General features: G+C 39.4%; 2 protein-coding genes across 6 annotated transcripts in view; one reads left to right on the top strand and one right to left on the bottom strand.

Annotated features, from left to right (window-relative positions):
• rbm41 (RNA binding motif protein 41) overlaps positions 1-6,972 on the bottom strand; it is a 7,713-nt gene extending 741 nt beyond the window's left edge. The window contains exons 1-7 of one of the 5 annotated variants that reach the window (XM_051937355.1): positions 6,842-6,972; positions 5,690-5,806; positions 4,892-5,093; positions 3,322-3,526; positions 2,622-2,912; positions 1,684-2,081; positions 1-42 (exon numbers count right to left, since the gene is read on the bottom strand). The exon at positions 1-42 is cut by the window's left edge and continues 106 nt beyond it. In XM_051937355.1, the coding sequence (XP_051793315.1) occupies positions 1-42; positions 1,684-2,081; positions 2,622-2,912; positions 3,322-3,526; positions 4,892-5,093; positions 5,690-5,806; positions 6,842-6,849 (1,263 nt within the window). In that variant the 5' untranslated portion in view covers positions 6,850-6,972. Of the gene's footprint in view, positions 43-1,683; positions 2,913-3,321; positions 3,527-4,891; positions 5,094-5,689; positions 5,807-6,311; positions 6,810-6,841 lie in introns of those variants that run through there. The other 4 variants (XM_051937352.1, XM_051937353.1, XM_051937350.1 and 1 more) reach the window with 4 other exon arrangements.
• Positions 6,973-8,032: 1,060 nt separating this feature from the next.
• The window catches only part of klf8 (Kruppel-like factor 8), an 86,630-nt gene continuing 67,678 nt past the window's right edge, over positions 8,033-26,984 (top strand). The window contains 1 exon segment of the mRNA XM_051937360.1: positions 8,033-8,748. Coding sequence (XP_051793320.1) covers positions 8,722-8,748 — 27 coding nt within the window. The 5' untranslated portion in view covers positions 8,033-8,721.

Here is a 26,984-nt window from a genome sequence, read left to right as displayed (position 1 = left end):
GGCCACCGACGCCTGTGCACTCAGGTTCTTCACACACAGAACCTGCAGTGAGAACAGAAACTCCTAAATGAGTCCGTGTTCTGTTCTGACGCCTCGTTAAGCAAATAATCATTCTGACCACATGTTAAATCGCCGTCGCACAGTTCAGCGTGTTTAATGTTACGAGGACGTGCCACAGGAAAATGTAATTACAGCAAACAATCATCGGTTTACGAGTCGGTGCTGCTCAACCTGCAGAACTCAAAGGTTTTAATTACTGTGAGATGATTTATTTCACTTGAACGCTTCGTTCTGACAGCAGGACGACGGTAAAGTTCAGAAATGGTGCCACGAGCGGCTGAAAGTTAACAGCGTGTCTCTAAATGTTCTGCCGAAGGGAAATGGAATTGCTTTTTAATTGCTGCCGCTGCATTTGTTCCTGTGCACAAAATATGGAATTACTATAACTGTCATAGAAGGTAGTGAAGTATTTACTGCTGAAGTCCATGTGAGGAAAATTCACTGTTTGGTTTCTACAGTTTACGTGTCAGAAAATACTTGCTGACGATCAGAACTTTAAGTTTTGTGTTTCGTATTTATCTTAACATCAGGATTCTGCTGGAGCTGCAGGCCTCTAATGTGATTTCACACGGTGTAGTTTAACGCAACACCAGCTTATGCTTTTAATGTTAGATTTTCATTATTCCCCGAGCGGAATCCTTAAAGGGGAACTTCGTTTTTTTTCAACCTGGGGTCTGTTTCCATGTCATTTCATACATGTGAGTGATGGAGAAATGAATTTTCGACATAGCTCCAGTATTTAGCCAGACAGGCAGCTTAGCAGCTCAGCTAGCAGCTCAGCTAGAGAAAAGTATGAGGCAGCTGGCCCCCCCGAGTCAAAGTCCGCCCTAACGTGCTTTTTGCCCCACACTGACCGGCTCGCGCGATTTCGGAACGAGATTTGCTTTCAGCGTCCTGAGATTTGGATACAGACCACAACAAACAGCGATCGCCACGTAATGTGGAGGTTTTCGTTCACTTCTCATCTCTGGTATGTTGTGGGACACTCATTGAGACTATCTGAGCCGGTCAGTGTGGGGAAAAAAGCACGTTAGGGCGGACTTTGACGTGGGGGGGCCAGCTGCCCCATACTTTTCTCTAGCTGAGCTGCTAGCTGAGCTGCTAAGCTGCCTGCCTGGCTAAATACTGGAGCTATGTCAAAAATTCATTTCTCCATCACTCACATGTATGAAATGACATGAAAACAGACCCCAGGTTGAAAAAAAACGAAGTTCCCCTTTAAGGGGAAATTCACGGCTAGATGATGGTTTCTGTGCATCAGTACGGCTAATATATTGAATTATATGTGGATAAAATACATATCTTACAAATGCTGTGTATGTTTTCACAGTTTTCAAATGTAATTACATGAACTTGCTGTTTTTTTGTGGGTGGTTTTAACATGTTTTTGTACTGTGACTAAGTCAGAATACAGATTTATTACTGCTTTCCATGTAAACATGCCACAAACTGATGGAAGTGCAGATTTTGCAGTGTTACATGGAAACAGCTGGGGAAGAGCTGTGAGGTTTTTTTCTTTCACATAGATCCATTCTCTATGAATAAATGTGCTAGCTAAGCCCTTAAACGAACGAGGTAACCATCAGGATTATCACAATAACAACGTCTTTGTCGCTGCTGAACCTTGGACGGTTTCCCCCGCTGGTAGCTTCTGAACCTCGGGATGTTCCGGATCTCCTCCTCAGATTCACGGTTCTTTAGGATTTCTTCATCTGTAATCGTCTGGATGTCCCCTCTGACGGTCAGCGGTCTGCCTGGTGTAGCCGGTCCAGTCAGACGTCCAATCAGATGGCTCATGTTGATGTGTGCTGCAGCGGCGGGTCGAGGTTCTGGTCTGTCCTCAGAGTCCTGCTGCTCTGAATCCTCTGAACCAGACTGGACTGACGAGGAACTCCTTCCATCCTGAGGTTCTGACTGATGGTCAGAATTGTCCTTTGATTGGTCGCTGTGTCTTTGTAAGCCTTGTGATTGGTTGCTGTGTCTCTGTGAGTCTTGTGATTGGTTGCTGTGTCTCTGTGAGTCTTGTGATTGGTTGCTGTGTCTCTGTGAGCCTTGTGATTGGTTGCTGTGTCTCTGTGAGCCTTGTGATTGGTCGCTGTGTCTCTGTGAGTCTTGTGATTGGTCGCTGTGTCTCTGTGAGTCTTGTGATTGGTCGCTGTGTCTCTGTGAGTCTTGTGATTGGTCGCTGTGTCTCTGTGAGTCTTGTGATTGGTCGCTGTGTCTCTGTGAGCCTTGTGATTGGTTGCTGTGTCTCTGTGAGCCTTGTGATTGGTTGCTGTGTCTCTGTGAGCCTTGTGATTGGTTGCTGTGTCTCTGTGAGCCTTGTGATTGGTTGCTGTGTCTCTGTGAGCCTTGTGATTGGTTGCTGTGTCTCTGTGAGTCTTGTGATTGGTTGCTGTGTCTCTGTGAGCCTTGTGATTGGTTGCTGTGTCTCTGTGAGCCTTGTGATTGGTTGCTGTGTCTCTGTGAGCCTTGTGATTGGTTGCTGTGTCTCTGTGAGCCTTGTGATTGGTTGCTGTGTCTCTGTGAGCCTTGTGATTGGTTGCTGTGTCTCTGTGAGCCTTGTGATTGGTTGCTGTGTCTCTGTGAGTCTTGTGATTGGTCGCTGTGTCTCTGTGAGCCTTGTGATTGGTTGCTGTGTCTCTGTGAGTCTTGTGATTGGTTGCTGTGTCTCTGTGAGTCTTGTGATTGGTTGGATGCAGTTCTGTGTGTATCCAGGTGTGATGCTGCAGGTGATTCTCCCTCAGAGTTCTGCAGTGAAGCTCGTTTCTCCGACCGGAGAACGTCTCTGTAGAGAGAATCCATCGGGTCAGAGGAGGACGCCCCCTGCTGGCTCTCCTGGTTCTCTTCATCTGAGAGGTAAGACAGGTCACATCTTTTCATTTAGGCCAATCACAACAACGTCACATGACTATAGTTTGACTTATCCTTTTGTTCTGACACAAACGTGCCATAAGATGTCCTAGAATCTTCCAAAAAAATCAATCCTCTGTGGTTTGCAGTGATCACTCTGAGCTCTGGTATCTGACACCTGAATTTAAAGATCATCATTAAACTTTATTAATGAAAGAAGCTCTTCTCTCTCAGACGACAGACACGACTGGCTTCTTATCAGCATTTTCAAAAAGAAACCACAACAAAACTAAACAGAAAATGAGTACAGACTAAAACTTCAAATCTCTGTTCTATTATTACAGAAATACGTCCTGTCAATACAGGTTGGAAATACTGTGTAGTTTACGGCTCTTAAACCCTCCGTACCTCGGTGGTAAAGAGCGGTGAGGAACCCCAGCCGGTCGTTGCCCTGAAACAGCGCCTGTTCGATCTCCATCTCCCGCCGGGACATCGGCCGGCTGGCGGCGAAGCGCTGTGGACGGGACAGGAGCTCCGCCCGGGCTTCAATCTTGTCTCTGATCACCTGAAGACGCTGCTGCTTTGCACCCGGAGCTGCACAGACACCGTTAGGCTGAGGGGGCAATAAGGAGGGGCATTAGTTTGTAGGATGATGTTTAAATACAGGACGTATACTAGTGAGGGATCAGGATGATTTTAACCCGGACCAATAGTGATACTGATTATTTTTCATCAGGAATGACTGATATTCTTTAAATATTATGTATTACCAGCATGTAATCGCAGATAACGTGTCATTCCTAATTATGCTACTTGATTTATAAGGACTTCTAAAACTGAATATGGACAGCAGAAGTAGCAGTGATGATTCTCTGTTTACTTTGAGACTGATTGAGATTCAACAGTTTCTTTTCTTCCCTTGAAGTTACGTCTGTTTGATTAATTGTACCAGTGTCACTTTAATTGGTCTCAGAGCATTATCTGTTATTTTTTAGGCCGCCTCCTAACTTAGCTGTTAGCTCGTTGTAGCTTCAGTAACTGTGACTGTGGTTGTGCTTCTTGTTCAGTTTTTGCAGGTTGTGTGTCTTCTAGAGCGATGTCTGTCAGCTAGAGCAGATTGTTAAAGTTAGTCTGACGTTAGAAGATGTTATCGTTCTCCAGATAGCGTTAGCCACATGCTAAGAGGAATCAATACAGGATCCAGTGTCCTGAAGCCGCTCAAACGTTGCCTACATCTGACTGGAAGACACTTCACTTGGAGACTCTATAAACCAGACCAACCGCTCGCCCTGAAACTTTCTTTTTTATTGTGAAAACAGTTTGGCAAAATGTGTTTCTGGTGAGAAATAAGCTCATTTTAAATGAACAACGATTAGTTTAAAACTGTTCTGAAAATGTCTCAATGCTATTTATATGCATAAAGAAGCCGAGACTTCAACTTTACGCAGACGTGGAGTTGGACGCTCCATCTCTTGAAAGGCAGCAAAAGGATGTGTTGGAGAACATTTCACAGAGAGAATGACTAGGAAGCGTTGAAGTGACGGACCCTGTGGACCATCAGTGATCGCCTGTCAGTAAATATTTGTGGCATTTTTAGCTGAGAAACTGAGCATGCTTGTGTAAAAGTGCAGTATTTATTCCAACTTTAGCAGCATCTGCTCCCTCGCCTTGGAAACACAGCTCAACTCCTTCTGTAAGTGCAGCTTTCATTGTTGATTAGCTGTTATTTGTGGCATTAACGGCTAATCAGATGAGTTGTTGCTTGAGAGTGACTCCAGGCAGATCGATTTGGCTGCATCAGATCCAAAACAGAACATTTCATTTATAATATAAATGGCAAATATCAGCCCACTAATCTGCTACACCGATAATCAGTCCATCAGTAATGTGTATCCTAATCTGATATGGACGTGTTTGTATGAAAACAAACTCAGATCGTCCCACTCTGAGCCACCTTTCTGTCTTCAGGAGGTTGTACCTTCTCTGTTGCCTCTGGTACATCTCTGCTCTGCCACAGCTGGATCTCAGCGTCCGTGAGGCCAAGCTCCCTCAGGCTGGCCAGCTCCTTCTCCCCGTCCTGCAGGGCTTGGAACTGGGAGAGGCTCCTGACTCCCGCTGCCTGCTCCCCAAATGGCCGGTAGAGCGCCGCCGGGGCGAAGCACTGCCTCTTGGCCACACATCTGTGAGGCAAAATTGATCTTAAAACGAGACCAAGAACTTTTAAGCTCTGCAAGTTTCACTGCAGCTATATATCAAAGACCATTGGGTTTTAGAGTCCCATGGCCTAAATGCTGCCTCAGATGTTTCACAAAAAGGAACGCGTGTGATTTTACAGCCCGAGAGGGTTGTCTATAATAAACTCTCCTGGCGGTTCTCAAAAGAGGATTGCAGAGAATGTGACTGAGTGGATTTTTTACTCCTCACAGCTGCTTTGAAACCTTTCATTTTCACTGAATGCTTCATATTCTGCTTGTGTGCAGTAAGTTTTTGCAGAATGCATTGCTCGTTTGATGCTACAGCACTGCAAGAGGTCATATTGTATTACATGTGGTGTTGTATCTACTGTTACAATGTCAGTATAGATGGAGTTAAAACACACAGAATAGCATGATATGGTGCTAATCTAGGCTGGACTGTGAATCCCTGCTGTTTTATCAGCCAATTTTTTCAAGATTTGGATTTTGCTTTGACTTTGACTTTCTGCAGACATCATGTCATGTCATCGTGTTTTAGTGGTAAACCCGTCATCTGCAAACGCAAACAGACGGTTTCTGACCGATCGATGTCGACGTCGGTGTGGAGCTGCTGCAGTAAGAGGCTGTGGAGCTGTCGCTGGCCCTCCGTCTCCTGCTCCTCCAGCAGCGGTCCATCCTCACAGGGCCGCCGGCTCACCCTGACAGAACCAACACAGACACACATCAGCTCAGAAGGTCTGTAGATACTGGTGCAACAGTAAGATAAGGTTCACAAACAGAGAACAGGTACTAACAAAGAAACTTTTGCATTTTGCCTGTATTTAATAGAGACATTTAGAAGATGTAGGGGAATGACATGCACTGAAGTTCAAGCGTAGACTCAAGCATGTGATGTTGAGTCTACGCACTTTCTACGACTTGCTTTGAGTAACTGGTATTAAATGTAACACTTTATAATCTTAACTTTGATATTTAACAGAGTCTTAAGTTCTAAACATTTAAGTTTGTCCGGTTAATTTGTGTTACATATGCTGCTATAGAGTCTTGACCTATATATTTCAATTAGTCATGTCAATTTGCACAATTAACAATATCGTACATGCAAAATCTTAACATTTAAGCTCGTCAGACTGATCTGCATTGTGCTGTAATGTTTAAACTAATGGAATATTTGTTTATTCTTTAACATTAAAAGTTCCTCACCTTAACATTTAATTTAGTCACTGTAGGGCCTCAATCGTAATGTTTGAATCACTCGGGTAAACTTGCATGGTAAATAATACTAAAGGAACTTTCGTAACGCTAATCCTGTTTCTCTAGTTTAAAACACTAAATATGCTGCATAAATAACGATGACTGACTAAAAAGGCTGTACCTCCTGGACGAGGACAACAGCCAGAGATGTCTATGCTAAGCTATGGATCTGCATAGCTGAAGTAAGGAGTAAATAAAGCCATAAAAGTCCAAATTTGACGCATTTTGAAGCAATATCGTGGAAAATCAAACATTTAGCTGCTAACGCTAGCATAGACGGCTGCAGCTATCTCCATGACAACAGCAGTTCCTGAAGCAGCGCGAATAATCGACGTAAAAGGTACGTAACGGCTTTAAGTTGTTATTTTCACGGAAAAATGATATTAAATCAGGTCTAAAACGACGTTAGTTTGATTAAAACGGCCAAAATTCATTGAAATTGGTAGTACGGAACACGGATAAGTGAAAGTTCTGTTTACCTCCGCATGCTTCCTGTTCCAGTTGCAGCGTGGCATCATGGGAAATGTAGTAGAATCCCATAAAATGAACTACGCTGCCACTGCAAGCTGTGTTTCATGTTGGCTGTTGTAGAAAATAAGAAAAAAAGCTAATCACAACAGCGCAGTTAAGATAGTTTTTTTTATTTGAAGCAAAAATGCTAATAATAAATAAATAGGTACAGATTGAATTTTTAAAATTCCCAGTATGGCCCTCGAAATGGAAAACACCCCTAACATGCATGCATTTTTTTGTTCTATTTTGCTGTGTAATATTCCATAAAGAAAGAGAAGCAGAAGTCTTTTACATCTATGCTAACCTATGGATCTACAAAAGGGGTAAACAATGCTACAAAAGTCCAAACTTAGCGCATTTTTAAGCAATATCGTGGATAACCAAACATTTAGCTGCTACCGCTAGCATACATGGCTGTAGCTATCTCCATGACAACAGCAGTTCCTGAAGCAGCGCGATAAACGATGTAAAAGGTAAGTAATGGCTTTAAGCTGCCATTTTCACGTAAGAATAATATTAAAGCAGGTCTAAAACGAGGTTATTTTGATTAAAACGCCAGAAAATGTGCTGAAATGAGTAGTACAGAACACAGATATGTGAAAGTTCTGTTTACTTCCTGTTCCAGTTGCAGTGTGGGATCATGGGAAATGTAGTAGAATCTCATTAAATGAACTACGCTGACACTACCAGCTGCGTTTCATGTTGGTTGTTGTAGAAAATAAGGAAATAAAATAAAGCTAATCACAACAACGCAGTTAGGATATGTGATTTTTTATTTGATGGAAAAATAAATGAATAAATCAATAACGACAAATAAAATAAAAGGTACAGATTGCATTTTAAAATTCCCAGTGTAGCTCTCTAAGTGGGAAACAGCCCTGACATGCATGCAGTTTTTTTTTAAAATCTTGCTGTGTAATATTCCATAAAGAAAGAGGAACATAAATCTTAAAAGGCACCTGCCACACCCCTGCCTTATTACCCAGGGTGTGGTTGCAACCACGGCTTTCATTAGAGCTCCTGCATCTATCCCTGCTTGTGCACACACACTGTGTCTGATTTATCACAACGTAATGCTGCAAAGCCTTCCTGAATGTACTCCAAACCCTCCCCGCCCAGTCGAAGTGTCCTCAATTAGCCTGCTGGCTGACGTCAGTAAGGTGACATGGGTGCTTCTCTCTCCATCTCCGTGCAGCCAGCAGCCCGCTGCAGCAGCAGGAGGAGGAGAGGTGCATGCAATTAAACGTTTCCCTCCCCGCCCGGTGCATTCGTGTTGTTTTTGCGCCTCCGTCCACCCAGCCGTCCCGCAGTCGGCTCCTCTGCCGCCGCCAGCTCGCCCTGCCTGCCGCTGCAGCCGGGGTCGCAGCTCCGCGCCGCTCCGCTCCTCTGCAGGGCTGCGCAGCTCCTGACTGACGGAGAGATGAGGGGTGGGGACGCAGGGTGGGGTCACAAGCAGGGAGAGGCGGAGGAGGAAAAGGCAGAGAGAGAGAGCCCAGCCCTTGAATACACGGCAACAACACGCCGACAGAGAGAGAGGGAGACTCACTGAGAGGCTGGCTGCTTTTTTGGGGGGAGCGCAGGGAGCCTTTCGACGCTGCGGATATGAACTAAGCAGAAAAAAAACAAACAAAACAAAAAACACTTGGAAGAGGCAGGGATCGCGCTGCTGTGTCCCGAGAATTTCCCTGTAAAGGTGGAAAACGAGCCCCCCTTCTCCCTCTCCAACGCCCTCCTCTCTCTCCCCTGACAGCTCGTATTCAGATAGAGCTACACCCAAAGCCCCGCCGACCCCCTCCTAGCTCCTGCCGCTCCACCCCTCCGCCGCTGCACCGCTCCGGCAACCGAGATGCACACGGAGACCCGTAACAAGAAAGTAAGTGCACGTTCTTGGCTTTGCCCTGGTGGCCAGTGGACGGTCAAACAACATCTACCTGCGTGGGTCGAGCAGAGTTGTCAGCTCAACATGTGCCAAATATGAATGTCAGTGGATGTGTGGCTCCAGGAGCAGCTTATTGTGTGCAGGAGTTTGGTGACATTGCATTGTGAGAGTGTAATTCTGGGAGTCCTGTCATTTCCACTCTGTGTGCGCGTGCGTGCGTGTGTGAGGTGAGTTCAGGTTCAATTTGAAACGCTCTGTGATCTCTGAGAGGCAGGAAGGAAACGGAAGGCAGCAACTGCAGCTTGCAGGACACCATCTTAGCTTTTAAAGGGCCAGCAGCCTCTTTCCTTTCCTCTTTTTTTTCTACTCCAAACACAAACACACCAACCTGGGCAGCAGCCAGGTGCACTGCCTGCAGCCCGGCTCTGCATGGGCCCCTGCTGCCGCCTTTAAGTGAAAAGCTGCTCCGACAGTGTCAGTTGGGCCGGCGCTGAGCTCCAAAGTAAATTAAACTTGGCGTGGGATCAAACTGTTATGGAACACAGAGAGCAGAGCTGACACCGGTGTGCACATCCTCAGCTGCAGCTCCATGTCTGCTGCTTTGATGATGGAGCTGAGCACTTCCAAGTTTCTCTAAATGAAGAGGTGAACTTTGACCTACCAGTTTGCACGTCTGTCTCTTGACGTTTTGGTTTTTGCATTAGAAAAGGAATAAATCGATTAAGCTGGAGAAGTTTTGCTGTTGTTGTTGAATCGGTTCGTTGTTTGGGTGATAAAATGATGAATAAGAAAAGCATTTAGAAAGCACAGTCCCCCCCCCCCCCAGGCTGCCCATTCCCACATATTTTTACTTAGTTCTGTTGTTTTTATCTCAGTTTTATATTGTTTTTTATCTTAGTTTTATTATTTTTATCTTGTGATCATGTTTTCATGCTTCTGTACAGCACTTTGATCGACTGGTTGTTTTAAAGCGCTTCATAAATAAATTTGATTTGATATGATTGTCAGAAACGCAGCATTTTTTTGTTTTTGTAGAAATGCTGCGTGTATTTTGTAGTTATTGATGATTGGAAATGACGGCACCATAGAATATGTCCATTTAACATAGATGTACCCACAAACTAAATGACCTTGCTCTGAGTACAGGCGTGTGTTCTGCATGTGTACGTTATGTACAGATACCGGATCACGTGACCTAAATATGTAGCGGTGGCTCAGAAACACCCCCACAGTTTAATCAGCTGTTCCTTGGATCATTTCTGATGGATAAGTCCTGATAAGTCCTCAGAGGTGGATTTGTAGTAGGATCACAATCAGCTGATGTAGTGTTCACTGGTTGTCATGGTTACAGTGACGACGTGCTGCTATCTGGTAATGATACAGAAATCTTTAACAAATCCGTGGATCCAGACTATAAGCTGCATCACTGATAAAATCTAATCACTTGGTCCTTGAGTCATTTCTGAGCTTGGCTGAAAATTTCATCTGAATCTGTTGGTCTGTTTTAGAGTGATGCTGCTGACAGACAGACAGACAGACAAGCGTACACCTATCGTCACATAACTGCACCGTGTTCCTTGGCGGAGTGGAAATGTCCAAGACAAAAAACAACGAACAACGACAAAAAACAAAAAAGCATCAAATCCTCACATTTTTAGAAACTGGAACTTTGGCGCCAAATTTAAACCCATGAAATGCCGTTTGTTCTGAAGCTACCTGCAGAAAAATCCGATAGAACTGTCTAGTTAGAATTAGAGCTGCAGCTGAGTTCAAGCCAAAGATATTAAGCTTAATGTCACAGAGGAGGAAAGAAACCAGAATACGTTCACATTTAAGAGGCTGAAATCAGAGAAATTAGAGCTTTTGTGAGTTAAAACTGCAAACGGTTGAAATTATTGATGAGGGAGTCCTGAAAGTGACCTAATCACTAACTGTTTTGATCATCTATTAATCACTTTGAGTCGTTTTTTTCAAAATCCTCTGATTTTGGCTTCTAGAATGTAAATGTTTTCTGGTTTTTTCCTTCTTTTTGACAGTAAACTGAATATATTTCTGTTGTGGACGAAAACGGATGATTTAAGGACGTCTTGTTGGGTTTTGGGAAACGCTGATCATCATTTTCTGACAATTTGTAGACCAAAGAACTGGTCGATTAAATGATCAGCAGCAGTGAAAGATGCTCACACTGCACATTGTTGGTTTTTGTTCGAATGAAGTATACTTGGTCATATTTCTAGAGAGTATTAACATCGTTATTTCACCCTATTTTAAGTAACGTCGCTGCAAAAAACCCTCACTTTCCAGTGTGTGAGTGTCCACCTGTCTGCAGTAAATTATTTATTCAGTTTATCAGTAAAGGACCTGAGATAATCAGCGTTCATCTGATTTATTGGACCAGTGAGTTAGCAGGGAGCTACTCTCTAACACTTCCTGCTTTACTTTTAACTCAACTTCAAGAGCTTTTTGGATTGTTGCTCATCACCTTCAGAAAAGAGAATTGAGTGGATAATTTGCAGATACCGCCTTCTGTGGAAGAACTCTGTGTTTCAGCAGCTTTTCTGGTGTTTGTGGAGCGCTAATCAGATGTAGCATGAACATAATTCTTCAGTAAGGAGTTTTAAAGCAGTGTAGTCTCTCAGAGCTGCTGTAGAAGTTGGAATAATCTCCAAAATGTTTAGTTTGAGCATTAAAGGAAAAGATGTTAATCTGTTTGGACTGTTGGGTTTCCTAAAAATGGAGCTCCACCTGCAGGTAAACTTTCAGAGCGAGCGGTTCGCCGGCCCTGCTTCAGTGTGTCTTTGTTAAAAACTAAATCTGTGTGAGTGGTCGAAGCTCTTTGGACTCTGGGCCAAACATGTGACTGCTCTGCTCAATGAGGGGCTTTTAACTGAAAGTGGAAACCGATGGATCCGCCTGTAGCCTTGTGACTGAAGAAGATCGTTTTTACCCTCGGCGATGCGTGATCCTGCGTTTGAACGCTTCCAACCACCGCCAGGAGCTTTTAGATGCAGTAAAGGTGTTCCTCCTGCCCCGCCCAGTGCAATTACAATTAGCCTCAAATGAATCCATTAACCAGAAAAAAGGAACATTTATGACTTGTGCAGCATTCTGGCAGCGCATGTGAAGGAAAGCGTCTGAGTCACGAGCACTTTATTTGCCAAATACAGTAAATCTGCATGAGTTTGAAGTGGAACGCTGTGGCGGGTCTGAGTGTAATTGGTGATGTTTCATGTCAACATTTCAGGCTGAAACATGTTTAAAACTGAAGGTCAGCGCAGCAGAATAGCACGAAAAACACGACAGATACCAAAAACGGCATGCGTGCAACTAGCAGCTGTTTTTTCACACGTTAAGAGTTAAACACTTCATTTGTTCTTTTTTTTGAATCTGCACATATATTTTCATGCATTCTGTGGGGACGTTGCTGTGGTTTTTCTGCGCTATGCTTTAGTTCAGGACTTGTTTTCACTTTACCTGAAAGTTTGAAGATGCACTTTTTAATCCCTAAATCCAGAGGGTCCAACATGAGGCCCGTGGTCCAAAAGTGGTCCTCCAGAGGGTCCAAAAGTGGTCCTCAAAGTGTAAAAATTACAGAGAAGACATTAACTGCAGATTGTAAATTAGTAAAACTATAAAAATCATTTCTAGACCAGGACACGTTGTTTGGATCAGAAAGTAAAATTTATTGCTCACCATTTGTGTCTTGTTTTTGTAATATTTTGTCCTGCTTTAGGTGTTTTTTTTCCATCTTTTTTTGTCTGATTTTTGTCATACTGTATGGTTCAGCTCCAGGTGACTAAATGTTGTGTTTCTTTGTAGACACTCTGATCTGGAAGTTGTAATGTGGAAATGATAAACTGAGGCTGAATGTGGATGAAACTGAACTTATTTTTCTTTAGAACTATCAGGTTGTTCATGATGTTTAGCAACAGGATCATTCTTTTTAAAGTTAAAGCTGCTATGAACTATTATAAGAACAGTTTAAAACACTTCAAAGTCACACTAGTCGTCTGATTGGAGCAAAGCAGGCGTTTGTTCACAACTCTGAGGGTTATTACTGTAGTTTATGTGGCGTTCCTTCACTGGATCACACATCAGGAGTTTATTCTAAAACTGAGTGAGGACGGAAATGATGCAGTAACAGCGGGGATGAGACACTTTTGTCATTTCTTCCTGGCAGGCCTCTTTACTTTCTGTTTGCACCTCTGACCCACATAGCAGTTTGTGACGCGTGGAAGAAGAAATCAATTTCCGCCCGTCAGAGTCAGAGCCGTCAGTTATGGGAAGTGTAGTTAACTGATAGCAGAGGCACAACTGAGCATGCTCCGTGGTTCGTACAGGTGTGTGTGTGTGTGTGTGTGTGTGCGCGTGTGCGTGTGTGCGTGTGCGTGTGCGTGTGCGCGTGCGCGTGCGCGTGTGCGTGCGCGTGCGTGTGTGTGTGATGCCACACACCAGACAATGATTAACTAAAGCTGAACAAAGTTTGATCGTTCTGCTCAGATAGCGTCACCTTACACACACTTTTACACTATGGACAAGTTTTAGGCAGTGAAATACAGTCAGGATGCTTTTATTTTTCATCTTTTATTCATTCTAAAAAGGCTCCTGAACACACAGATCAGATGCAGATTGTGTGAAATCACCCTTTGCCTTTTATATGGCACCGTTTCTGAGAAGTCCACTTTAAAAATCTGCACTTTAACAAATACTAGTTCGTTGTTTGTCACTGTTTGAGCAAAAATGTATTTAATTTTTATCTTTTTACAGTGAAATTAAATGAAGTCACCAACAGAAATACATCACTTTGCAGATATTTGCTGTTATTTAATAGAAAAATTGTGCATATGAAGGATTGAAACCTGATAAATATCTTTTTTTGACTGTTAAAGTCTTCCTCTTTTGTTAAACTACAGATGATACCGAGTAAAATCACAGAAAAGAAAAAGAAAGAATTGGAAATAATGTGATAGAAAAATCTGTCCTGTACAAATATTAGTTTGTTCTTTTTCCGTGTTTGAAAAAAAAGAGCTTTTTGCTCTAGAAAATGAAGTAATTATTTAGCAGATATTCACTGTTACTTTACAGAGAAAATATATTTAGTAAGGAATAGAAAATGCAAAATATATCTACGCATGTTTTTAACTGATATTTTTCTGATTTTTCCTGTTTTTGTTAAGTCACGGATAATATCTGATAAAATCACAGAAATGCATACGTTCTAGGTAAAAAATAAAACAAATGTAAACAAAAAAGGAAAATAAACTACTTGCCAAGACTGGAAATAATCTGTGTTTTAAAAATATTAATTTGTTCTTTCCTCATGTGTGCATAATAATATCACGCTGTGTTATAATCTGGTAAAAATATTGTTATTATTCAGATTTTTTTCTCTCTAACATCTTCCACATGTCTGCATGTGAGGCGTTTAGGGAACATCTGTAAATTGCAGTTTCTGTTGAAAGCAGATGTTGAATAAATGAGGAGTTTTGGGTCCAGTTTATTGATATTTACCCTCCAGGACGTGAATTTGAAGTCTCAGTTTGATGCATGTTAGCAGGATCGTAGCTCAAAACAGAAGCCATTTTTGGTGTTTAATGTTTATTTTCTGTGCAGATGCAATCCTAAAAATGATTAATTCCTTCAAATGGTACAGAGTTATGAAAGCAGGAAAGAGTTATCCAGGTCATCAGGTGTTTTTCATAAAAACTGGATATCGTAGCGTCAGTTTTGTCCTCCTGTGGATCCCGGTTGTTGTTCTGCCTTCTGCTCTCCTCATAAATGCCAAATAATGTCTTTTTTTTGGTCACATTCGAGTTTATCTGACTTTAGATATGGACAGAAACACAACTTATGATGGGTTAAGACCTGAAATAAGTGACGTAGCCCCAGCCTGACTGCAGTCTTCTTCCCTGATGAGTCGTTTCGGCGTCTTCCAGTCGGTCTGATTGTGTGCAGATAACGTGTCTTCTGTGAAACTCTGGGTTTTTCCATCGTACTGCTGTCCGATTCTTCAGTAGAAAAACGAGCGTCCACCCACTTATATTCCACTCGACTTCTTACGTTTGCGTTTATTCGTGGGCGGCTTTGCAGGGTTGTGGGTTAAGAACTAAATATTTCTTTTATTGTAAAAATTCAGAAAATAGTGAAATGAGCCCTTTATAATTCACCACAACCCAAAGTGATGCCTTTAAAGATCCAATTACACCTTTACAGTCATCTGAGACCAAGAAAAGCAAAAATAGTTCACATTTAATGAGCTATTTTTGGATTATTTGCTTAGAAAGTGGCTTAAAAAGTCTATTAACCCTGAAATATGTGTATTATCCAGAAATCTATGGAATATTTTTAACAAAAAGAAGCTTCTTCCATTGAATTTAACCATTTTTAGTGTTAAATATATCTATTTTTAGTATAAAGAGTCAGAAAATAGTGAAATGTTCCCGTTATAATTCATCCACAGCCCAAAATGACGGCTTTAAAAGTCTTACTTCTACCAACATGTATGACAAAGAAAAGGAGAAATAGTTCACATTTAAAAAGCTAGAACTTTCTCATTTTTGATAAGTTTGCTTGAAAAGTAGCTTAAAAGTCATTTAACCCTGAAATATGTGGAACATCCGGAAAAATATGCAACATTTTTAATAAAAAGAAGCGTTTCTATTGAATTTATAACCAGTTTCAGTATTAAATGCATATATTTTGTTATAAAAATTCAGTAAATAGTGAAATCTGCCCTTTAAAATTCACTCACAGCCCAAAGTGACACATTTAGATTTTGTGTTTTACTTTTATCAACCTGTATGACCAAGAAAATCTGATATAGCTCACAGTTATAGAACAGGAAGCTGCTATTTTTAGATTATTTTGCTTAAAAAGTGATCAAAATGGTGCCTTAATGTCTTCGGTTAGAATCAGAATCAACGCTGCTGTGATTCAATCAGCCGCTACTGGTCTGAATCAGCAGAGGAATTAACACCCGGAAGCTGCAACGAGATGCTCAACGCAGGCTGTTTCTGTTGTCAGAAAGCGCTTTAGCAGCAGTGGATGTGACCCTGGTGGATGCAGGTTGCATTAAAAACACCTGACTGAGAGGAAGGACTCTTCAGCCTTAAATCAGGTCTTTGTGACGGTGTAGAAGTATCCCCTTTGTAATTTAAGGGCACCTGTAACGTGGAGATTAGGACTCTCACGCCTCGCTGGCTCCGCTAACGGCTCTAATCAACATCCTGGAAGTGTTTTCCGGGTGGTGAGGAGGTATCCCCGGCTTCCCCGGCTCGCTGCACTTTTCCATTTTCCCTTTTATGCGACGCCTTAATTCAGAGTAATTTAGCGTTCGAAGCGGCACGGTGAGCTTCAGGTCGTCCATCGACGGCGTTAGAAGAGACCGGATGGAAGGTGTCAGCCTGCCCTGACTCAAAACCTGTCCAGAATTTTAAAAACTGGTCAAAATGACTTCAACATGATCCATAATTATGGAAAATGAAATTGACGTGAAATTTGTCCTAAATGCAAAAATGATCCAAAATGATGAGAAGAGATCCAAGCTGGCATAAAACTTGAAAATTTGACAAGAAAATTGTCCGAAATGACTCAAAACTTGTCCGGGTCTGTATATAGCTGAGGGACTTCTGAAGTCCATGAGATATATCTGCATACATTTTATTAGTTTATAAGTAAATAAACCGTTTTTATGTCCATTATGATCATATCTTTACAAACTCCATCATAATTTATTTTGAAAACAATCATTTATTAATAAAAATGACTGGATATCACTAAAATATCAACTAAATAACCGTCTCAATTTAACACCAACCACCTTCTAATGAGCTAAACAACAATAAAATGATTCACAAATAGTTTGGATTGTGTTCTTTTATTAAGTTGAGGTAATCATGCCATAGTTCTTTTTTTGCCAATATGTCACGTTTACATGGTAAATAACAAATTAAATCCCTTTCCACTACGTTCCCCGTTCCAGAAAAACCTCTGCAGGAAGTTTAATTCCAGATCACATGAGCTGCTCCTTCTGTTTCTTTTTTGGTCATTTTCAGTCCGTTTTGTGCTCATTTTAGGTCTTTTTGTGGTCCTTTTGTGCCTTTTTGTGTCAGTTTTCAGTCTGTTTGTGATAATTTTAGATGTTTTGTGGTCATTTTGAATATCTTTTGTAGTTACTTTGTGTCTCTCATCAGTTTGTGTATTTATATGATAATTATCTGTCTCACTGAGTCATTTTGTGGTTTTTTGTACTCATTTTGTGTCATTTTCTGCATTTCTGTGGTCATTTTATGTTTTTATGGTTGTATTGTGTGTCTGTGTGCTCATTTTATTTCTTTTTGGTCATTTTCGGACTGTTTTGTGGGCATTTTAGGTCTTTTGTGGTCATTTTGTGCGTTTTTGTTCTTCATTTTCAGTCCATTTGTGGTAATTTTAGGTCTGTTTTGGTCGTTTTGCATCTTTATATGATAATTTTGTGTTTTTCTGTGGTCATTTTGTGTCTTTATATGATAATTTTGTGTTTTTCTGTGCTCATTTTGTGTCTTTATATGATAATTTTGTGTTTTTCTGTGCTCATTTTGTATCTTTATATGATAATTTTGTGTTTTTCTGTGCTCATTTTGTGTCTTTTTTTGGTTATGTTGCGTGTCTTTGTCAGTTTGTGTCTCTGTTTGGTAATTTTCGGTCATTATCAGAGAACCTATGATAGAAGAAGTCCGGTGTTTCTGCACTGACCCCATGTTGACGCTGCAGATCCTTATTTAAACGGAGTGTGAGCTGCTGAACCGGGCCATCTCTCTGAGTGGACGGCTGGAGATGGATGAGGACGGCATGGAGACGCAGGCTGAGGGATGGAGTGGTGGCTTTAGAGCTGTGACGGGTTCGCTGGCGGTTTTTGTTTGGGTCATACAGGCTCTGAATGACCAAGAATGAATGGAGAGCAGCAGAAGGTAAATGTCAGAGCTGAGCTTTTCATCAGAGCAGAGCTGCAGGTTTTCACACTGATCTGAGGTCTGCCGTTTGCTCCAAACACTCAGCGGAATAAAAACATCATAAATGTACAAACAGCCAGTAATAAATGCCAAATGAATTATTTATAGGCGATAAAAACACGATTCATGTTCTTGGAAACAGCCTGTTTTGACCAAATGCACCATAAAAATATATTTAATAAAAAAACTGTATAATAATCTTCAAAAACTGTAGAAATAACAGCAAATATCTATGAAATAATAATATTTTTAGCAAATTTAAATGCAGTAGTTGCATTGTAATTTTCCAGTCACACATTTTAAGAAAAGAAATTACAATTTTTCAGTTTTTCTTGTGAACATTAAATACATTTTTTGTTGTTTTTTAAACAGTCGACATGTAAATAAATAGTGTTTTCTATTATTTTACTCAATATTTTCTGTAATTTGCATTTAATTAAATTAAATAATTAATTTAAGCACAGTAGCTACCAAATAAAAATCTAAAATGATAACTATTGTTTTACAATCCTTGGTATAGTTTTTTCTCTCAAACAATGGCAAATGTCTGCAACAAAATAAAAATTAATGAGGAATAAATATAAACCAATTAAATACAATTTAAATAGTTGAGTTGTAATTTTCCAGTTACATATTTTAAAATAAGAATTTGTCCATTTTTCATGTAAACATCAATTTTTTTTGTTGAACAATTTTTTCTGAATGTTCTTAAAGAAAATATTAGAAATTTCTCTGATACGTATGGAATCATTTTAGATATTTTTAGATTTTTTTTGGAAGTTTTTTGGAACTTTTAAGGGACAATTTTAAGGAATTTTCTTCCAGAAGATTTTGCAAATTTTTATAAATTTGGGGAATTTTTTGCTGAATTTTTTTCAGACAAAGGAACAATATTTTTGGGTGCTGTAAATGAGGACAACACGGTTAAAAGTTTTTTTTTTATTGCCATGTCTGCAGTTTGTGCTGAACTTATACTAAAATACTCATCACAAGAACACAAAAACAAGTCAGATTTGTCATTTTTTCTCTCGGCGCTGACTCTGGTGGTTTCACGGCTTCGGCTTCACATGGAAACGCTGCAGCAAAGAGCGGTGTTGTAGACGCGTTTTGTGACAAACAGTCGCTTGTTTTTCTGCCCGTGAACACACTCAGCCTCCTCTAAGACCTCCAGACACGGGTTCTGATCTGATGAAGGAGCAAATCCCTGCAGCCTGGTTCAAAGGTCTGCTGGAAACCTTCAGCGGAAGCATGTGAACGTATGGAGGACTGAAGTTAATATGTGGTCTTCAGGTGGCTTTGATGGCCTGGATTCAGCAGCAGACGGGGGAAGTGAAGTTGTCACGGTGTCTCTCCTTTCTTATTTTATTCCTTTTTCTTCCTGTGTTTGCTGGGCGGCCTCGTTCAGGCTGGCCTGCCCCGGGGCTTTGGGGCTATTTATAGAGACGCAGCGCTGTTTATACGGCGACGGCAGAGCAGAACAGGCTCATTCTGCTGTCATGGAACCAAAATTCAAGCTTGGACACCCACCGCCGCTGAGCACAGGGTCCACACAGTTGAGTCGTGTTTGGATGGAGCTGCTGGTTTCATCTCCATTCGGTTTCTCTGGGAAGAATCCCGTCTTCATCCCCACCTGGAAGAGAATCGAGGATGGAAAAAAGAAATCATGTTTGTGTTTAGAGAAGACAGTGGAGGCTGACGTCACCGAGCTGTAGGTCAGAGTTCATTTAACGGAAAAAAAAATCTGGCAGTGAAGCTACAGTAATTTATAATAATGAAAAACTGAAAAAATAGCATCAAATTTTTTAGAAAATATCTGTAAAAATTTAATATTATTAGCAAATTTAAATATAATAACTACATTGTGATTTTCCAGTCAGTGGTTAACTAATTTATTTATTCATTTTTGAGGATAAAGTTACTGTAAGTCTTTTTAGTAATCAACATTAAAAATAATACTCCGCCTCTATTATTTCACCAGATATTTACCAGAACAAGAAATACATAAAATATCAGTTTAAATATTATTTATTATTTCTCAGTCCTTAAATACATTTTATTTCAAATAGTAGCAAATATCTGTAAAATAATGCCAATAATATAAAATAAATATCTGCAATAATTGCATACATTAAAAATTGTAGAATTTTATGGTCAAATATAAAAGAATGAAATATTATTTGTATAAACAAACATTTTTGATGTTGATGCCAGTTTTGTCCTAACCCTTTCTTTTTACAGTTAACATGTAAATAAATATATCAAAGAATGAAATACCGTTTGTAATGAAAAAATTGCACTCAACATGTTAATAAATTTCTATTTTTCTGTGATTTTATTAGAGAAGAACTGAATAAATTACTGGTCTGGATGAATAAAATGAAAACCGATGTTTTCATTCTGTCCGCTGATTCTCTTTCATGAGGTCTGTAGAAATATGGAGACGTTGAAATAAAAAAAAGGTGACGGTAGATTTGGAAAAAAGAAAATCTTGTTTACACACACACATTACACACACACACACACATTAGACACACACACACCGTGGAACAGCTTGGCTTCCCAGCAGCCATCTGTGTTGACTATACATTGAAGTGACAGTTTGACTCGGTCGCCTTCATGTGTTAATCTGTCAGCTCTGGATATTTCCGGATTCTGGCAACGTTTCGTTTTCCACTTTTCTGTTCGATCCAAACCTGAGACAAAATGACAACAAATGAGACAAAAAAGTTACAAAAATGACACAAACAAGAAACAAAATGACCAAAAATAGACAAACAACACAAGCGAGATAAAAAAAACAAACAAAATGACAGAAAACATTCACGAAACAATGAATAAAGCAAAACAGAAAATGACAAAAAAACACAAACGAGACAAAAAGGAAGCACAAAACGACAAAAACATGAGACAAAAGTCAGAAAAAAACAACAGACGAAATGTTACAAAAACGAGACAAAATGACAAAAGAACAATGAACAGTTTTGTTTCTCATTTTTGTCATTTTGTGTCTCATTTTGTGTTTCATTGATGTCGTTTTGTCTCATTTTTGTTGTTTTGTGTCTCATTTTTGTCATTTTGTGTCTCATTTTTGTCATTTTGTTTCTCACTGATGTCGTTTTGTGTTTCATTTTTGTCATTTTGTGTCTCATTGATGTCATTTTGTTTCTCACTGATGTCGTTTTGTGTTTCATTTTTGTCATTTTGTGTCTCATTGATGTCATTTTGTTTCTCACTGATGTCGTTTTATGTCTCATTTTTGTCATTTTGTGTCTCATTGATGTCATTTTGTGTCTCATTTTTTGTCATTTTGTTTCTCATTTTTGTTGCTTTGTGTCTCATTGATGTCGTTTTGTGTCTCATTTTTGTCGTTTTGTGTCTCATTTTTGTCGTTTTGTGTCTCATTTTTGGCATTTTGTGTCTCATTTTTGTCATTTTGTGTCCCATTTTTGTCATTTTGTGTCTAATTTTTGTCATTTTGTTTCTCACTGATGTCATTTTGTGTTTTATTTTTGTCATTTGTGTCTCATTGATGTCATTTTGTGTCTCATTTTTGGCATTTTGTGTCTCATTTTTCTCATTTTGTGTCTCATTGATGTCATTTTGTTTCTCACTGATGTCGTTTTGTGTTTCATTTTTGTCATTTTGTGTCTCATTGATGTCATTTTGTGTCTCATTTTTTGTCATTTTGTGTCTCATTTTTGTTGCTTTGTGTCTCATTGATGTCGTTTTGTGTCTCATTTTTGTCGTTTTGTGTCTCATTTTTGTCGTTTTGTGTCTCATTTTTGGCATTTTGTGTCTCATTTTTGGCATTTTGTGTCCCATTTTGTCATTTTGTGTCTAATTTTTGTCATTTTGTTTCTCACTGATGTCATTTTGTGTTTTATTTTTGTCATTTGTGTCTCATTGATGTCATTTTGTGTCTCATTTTTGGCATTTTGTGTCCCATTTTTGTCATTTTGTGTCTCATTTTTGGCATTTTGTTTCTCACTGATGTCATTTTGTGTTTTATTTTTGTCATTTTGTGTCTCCTTGATGTCATTTTGTGTCTCATTGATGTCATTTTGTGTCTCATTTTTCTCATTTTGTGTCTCATTGATGTTGTTTTGTGTCTCATTTTTGTCATTTTGTGTCTCATTTTTGTCATTTTATCTCATTTTTGTTATTTTGTGTCTCATTTTTGTCGCTTTGTGTCTCACTGATGTCGTTTTGTGTCTCATTTTGGTGATTTTGCAAACTACTCCAGCTCTAGCAGCAGAAGCTCAGTCTGAGTTTATCTGAAGGTCAGGAAGCTTCTGGGAGTTTGTCATGTGAGCCTCAGAATGCTCCGCTTTGTCAGGACTCTCCGGTTCGTCTCTTTCTGTCTGTGATCTGTTTCTGTCTTTATTCCATTCTTCTTTACTCGCTGCTCCTTCACACTCAGAAGTCCAGATTCCAGTCATGTGTTGATCCTGGGCCTCTGTGCTCCACTGATACAGTACATGTGAAGCATCCAGATCAGTTAGCAGCTCTGACCTCGGATTTCTGTGAAGGAAAAACCATTTTCAGATGCTTTGACAACATGATGACCGCCTGAGTCTGTTCTTGCTGTTTTAACCCTCATGTCGTCCTGTGGGTCCCGTTTTAACGTTTGGAAATGTGGAGGAAAAAAATAAAAATTTTCACAGTGAAACGTCTGATTTCCACATTTTCAACATTTTTTGTTGGAAAAAAAAGAAATGTTAAAAATGTTTCTTAAGAACATTCATATGAAAAATTTTTTGTGAATGTCCTTCAAGAAAATATTAGAAGTTTTACTGATATATATGTAATAATTTTAGATATTTTTAGGATTTTTTGGGGAAGATTTTTACTCATTTTTTGAAAATATTTACAAAATTTGGGGATTTTTTTAAAAATAAAACGTTACAAGGAAACTTTTAAGGAATTATTGGAATTTTCTTCCTGAAGGTTTTTGCAAATTTTCAAAAAAAATTGGGATTTTTTTGGCTGAATTTTTAGATTTTTTTCAGACAAGGAAACAATATTTTTTGATGCCTGTAAATGAGGACAACAGGAGGGTTAAGGATTTTTTTTTCTTTATTCTGAAGTGATTTTCAGCCTTGTTGAAGCTCTGGAGCAGTTTCTCCATCAGCTCTGAGTCCGTCTGTTGAACAGTGACAGCAGGAGAAGCTTCCAGTCCACCGGTGGACTCTCAGAGGACAGACTTTGTCAATCACTCAGAGCAGGAATGTGTTGTGAACGTGAACGCCGCAGACTGAAAACACGCCAGCTCAGTTTCCTACCAGCACGCCACACTTCCACAGAACTCCAACAGGTAATTGTGTGTGCAGAAAAAACACACACATCCTACAGCCTGCAGATTAAGTCAGCGGACATGCAGCTCAACGTAATTCTGTGGAAGTGGGAAGTGTTTGGACAGGATTGTGTTGTTAAGATCAACACGGAACGCAAAAAGTCCACCTGACTTTACACACATTTTCTAAAGGAAACTAGAACTTTTGAGCATTTTGTGCTTTGATTGTCTGCAGTGTGTTCACATTTCTGATTATAGGATGAACCAATATGTCTTCTTCATGGCTAATAGAGATGCTAAATGTTAAAAATCAATCAGATTGATAAGATATTTGGAACCGATGATACACCACCAATCAAAAGTTTGGACTCCCTTTCTCACTCAGTGCTTTTTATTTATTTGTATTATTTCCTACACTGTAGATTAATACTGAAGATTAACACTTTTTGTGTCTCATTTGGTTGTTTTGTGTTTCGTTTGTATCATTGTGTGTTTTTATCATTTTGTGTCTCATTTTTGTTGTTTTTTGTCGTTTTTGTTGTTTTTTTGTCTCATTTTTTTGTTTTTTGTCATTTTTGTTGTTTTGTGCCTCATTTTTATTTTGTGTCTCATTTTTGTCGTTTTGTCTCATTTTTATTTTGTGTCTCATTTTTGTCGTTTTGTGTCTCATTTTTGTTATTTTGTGTCTCGTTTTTGTCGTTTTGTGTCTCATTTTTGTTATTTTGTCTCATTTTTGTTATTTTGTCTCATTTTTGTTGTTTTGTGTCATTTTTGTCGTTTTGTGTCTCATTTTTGTGATTTTGTGTCTCATTTTTGTTATTTTGTGTCTCATTTTTGTTGTTTTGTCTCATTTTTGTTTGTGTCTCATTTTTGTTGTTTTGTGTCATTTTTATTTTGTGTCTCATTTTTGTCGTTTTGTGTCTCATTTTTGTTATTTTGTGTCTCGTTTTTGTCGTTTTGTGTCTCATTTTTGTTTGTGTCTCATTTTTGTTATTTTGTCTCATTTTTGTTGTTTTGTGTCATTTTTGTTATTTTGTGTCTCATTTTTGTTATTTTGCGTCTCATTTTTGTTGTTTTGTCTCATTTTTGTTGTTTTGTCTCATTTTTGTTTGTGTCTCATTTTTGTTGTTTTGTGTCATTTTTATTTTGTGTCTCATTTTTGTCGTTTTGTGTCTCATTTTTGTTATTTTGTGTCTCGTTTTTGTCGTTTTGTGTCTCATTTTTGTTTGTGTCTCATTTTTGTTATTTTGTCTCATTTTTGTTGTTTTGTGTCATTTTTGTTATTTTGTGTCTCATTTTTGTTATTTTGCGTCTCATTTTTGTTGTTTTGTCTCATTTTTGTTTGTGTCTCATTTTTGTTGTTTTGTGTCATTTTTGTTGTTTTGTGTCTCGTTTTTGGTGTTTTGTGTCTCATTTTTCTTGTGTCTCATTTTTATTTTGTGTTTTGTTTGTATCATTGTGTGTTTTTATCATTTTGTGCGTCTTTTTTATTTTGTGTCTCGTTTTTGTTATTTTGTCTCGTTTTTGTCGTTTTGTGTCTCGTTTTTGGTATTTTGTCTCATTTTTGTTGTTTTGTGTCATTTTTGTTGTTTTGTCTCATTTTTCTTATTTTGTGTCTCATTTTTATTTTGTGTTTTGTCTGTATCATGTGTTTTTATCGTTTTGTGCCTCTTGTTATTTTGTCTTGTTTTTGTCTTTGTGTCTCATTTTTGTTATTTTGTGTTTTGTTTGTGTCGTTGTGTCTTTTTATCGTTTTGTGTCTCGTTTTTGTCGCTGTAGTCTGCATCCACAGATTTGTTAAATATTTCTGTATCATTGCCAGATGGCGACACGGCGTCACTGTAACCATGACAACCAGTAAACAGTACATGATCACATGACTGATTCTACTACAATCCACGGCTACATGATCCGGTATCCGTACACAACGTACACATTCATAACACACGCCTGTGCTCAGCGTGAGGTCATTCTGTTTGTGGGTACAGAAATATTAAACCGTGCGGGGATTTCTGCCACAAATATTTTCAAGATTTCATCTGTTGGAAACGATCCAAAGACTGAGCGGCTTTGGAGGAGGACTTCTCTCTCTGAGTGTGTTTCCTGTTGGTCAGATTTATAGTAAGCATATAGAAAATAGTCCTAAATAAAACCCCAGCAGTGTTCTCTGTGGATGTGTGATGTTTTGTTGACCCAAACATCCACCCTGACCTCCTCCCTCTGTGGTTTCTTACTTCCTTTTTTTCCTACCAGCACAGAAAACGTCCAGAAGAAATGAAAACTCCTGATGTTGTTGTTCTTTTTAAGTTGTGCAGCTTTCAGTTTGAGCTGCCAGAAGAATAATTCCTGTAGTGATCCAGTTTGTGGACCTTTAATGAAACATTTGATCCTGTTTCGCTCTGAGTTTCTGACGCTGTGGCTTCAAACCACGCCCTGAAAAAGTTTACATTAAAATCAATCTAGAAGAGTGTCAGGAAAGTGTGTGAGCGGCTCGGTTCCAGTTATCAGATGGAAGAAGTAGAGGAGGAGCTTTGGTGGTGTTCAGGAGAGAGGAAGTGTGTGTTCGTTATCAGAGGGTCGAGTGCAGCTGAGTGTGTGTGTGTGTGTGTGTGTGTGTGTGTGTGTGCGCTTTCTAATCAGTGGGGTCTTGTGAATGTTTGCTGCATGCCAGTGTTGACACGCTTTTTGCTGCGTGTGTGTGTGTGTGTGTGTGTGTGTGTATTGGCTGTGTCACCTCAGATTAGGCCCTGGTGCGGTGGAGGAGGAGGTGGAGGAGGAGGTGGTGCAGAGTGACCCCCTACCAACCGAGCCACAGTCATTAACGGGGGGAAAGAATCCCGTCTCCATGGCAACCACGGCCGCGCTGCCAAGGCGGCCACAATGAAAAGGAAAGGGAGGAGAAAAAAAAGAGAAAAAACGGAGGGTGGGGGACGAACGAGGGAGGAAGAGGAGGAGGAGAGGGGGCGGCGCGGTGGGTGAGGGTGTGTCTGAGAGGGATGGAGGTTAGCGTGGAGAACCGCCATGTTTAAAGAAACATGAGCCGGATTTCAGGGGAAAATGATCCTGATCTTATATCTCCACATTTTCCAAGAATCTGCTTCACGCGGCCAGAGATCAAACAGGAAGTAGAATCCGGTCCAACGGCGGCTGACGTCACGTGATCGTCGTCGCTTGACCTCAGCATGAACCTGCTGTTGTGTTGAGCAGTTCTTAACAATATATTTTCAAAGCAGTTGTCTACTTTTTTTCCCAGATATGTTAAAGTGCGTAACCTTTAGTAAAACCACAGAACAGATTCAGACCGCTCTCAGTTCACCTTTAAGTTCAAACAGAACAAAGCAGCTTGTTCAGAACTAAGATTTTTACAATAAATGTACAAAAACTATAATATATACTTTTTTTTAATTGGAAGCTTTTATTGTGAAAATGGTACAGAAACCATAATATCACAACAAGAATCTAAAACCTCTGAATTTTTAAGCTGTTGTTTGTTGTGCGATATTTTTAAGCATTTTTCTACTATTTTCCCCGTAAAATCACAAAAACATTATGAAATTACAGATTAAATGTGAAGAACAACCACAACAAAATAAAAGCAAAACCTGTAAATACATCCGCATTAAAAAAATCTGAATTGAAAACAGCAAATATATTTTTAAAGTTAGTATAATTAAATTAATATTCTATGATATATATATATATATATATATATATATATATATATGTGTGTGTGTGTGTGTGTGTGTGTGTGTGTGTGTATACACACATATACACACTTGGACAAAATTGTTGGTACCCCTCAGTTAAAGAAGGAAAAACCCACAATTCTCACTGAAATCACTTGAAACTCACAAAAGTAACAATAAATAAAAAATTATTGAAAATTAAATAATCAAAAACAGCCATCACTTTTGAATTGTTGATTAACATAATTATTTAAAAAAACA

Source organism: Acanthochromis polyacanthus, chromosome 17, assembly GCF_021347895.1.
Source record: "Acanthochromis polyacanthus isolate Apoly-LR-REF ecotype Palm Island chromosome 17, KAUST_Apoly_ChrSc, whole genome shotgun sequence".
Taxonomy (NCBI): domain Eukaryota; kingdom Metazoa; phylum Chordata; class Actinopteri; family Pomacentridae; genus Acanthochromis; species Acanthochromis polyacanthus.
Note: the sequence above shows the minus strand (reverse complement) of the source record. Positions and strands in the feature narration are given on the sequence as shown.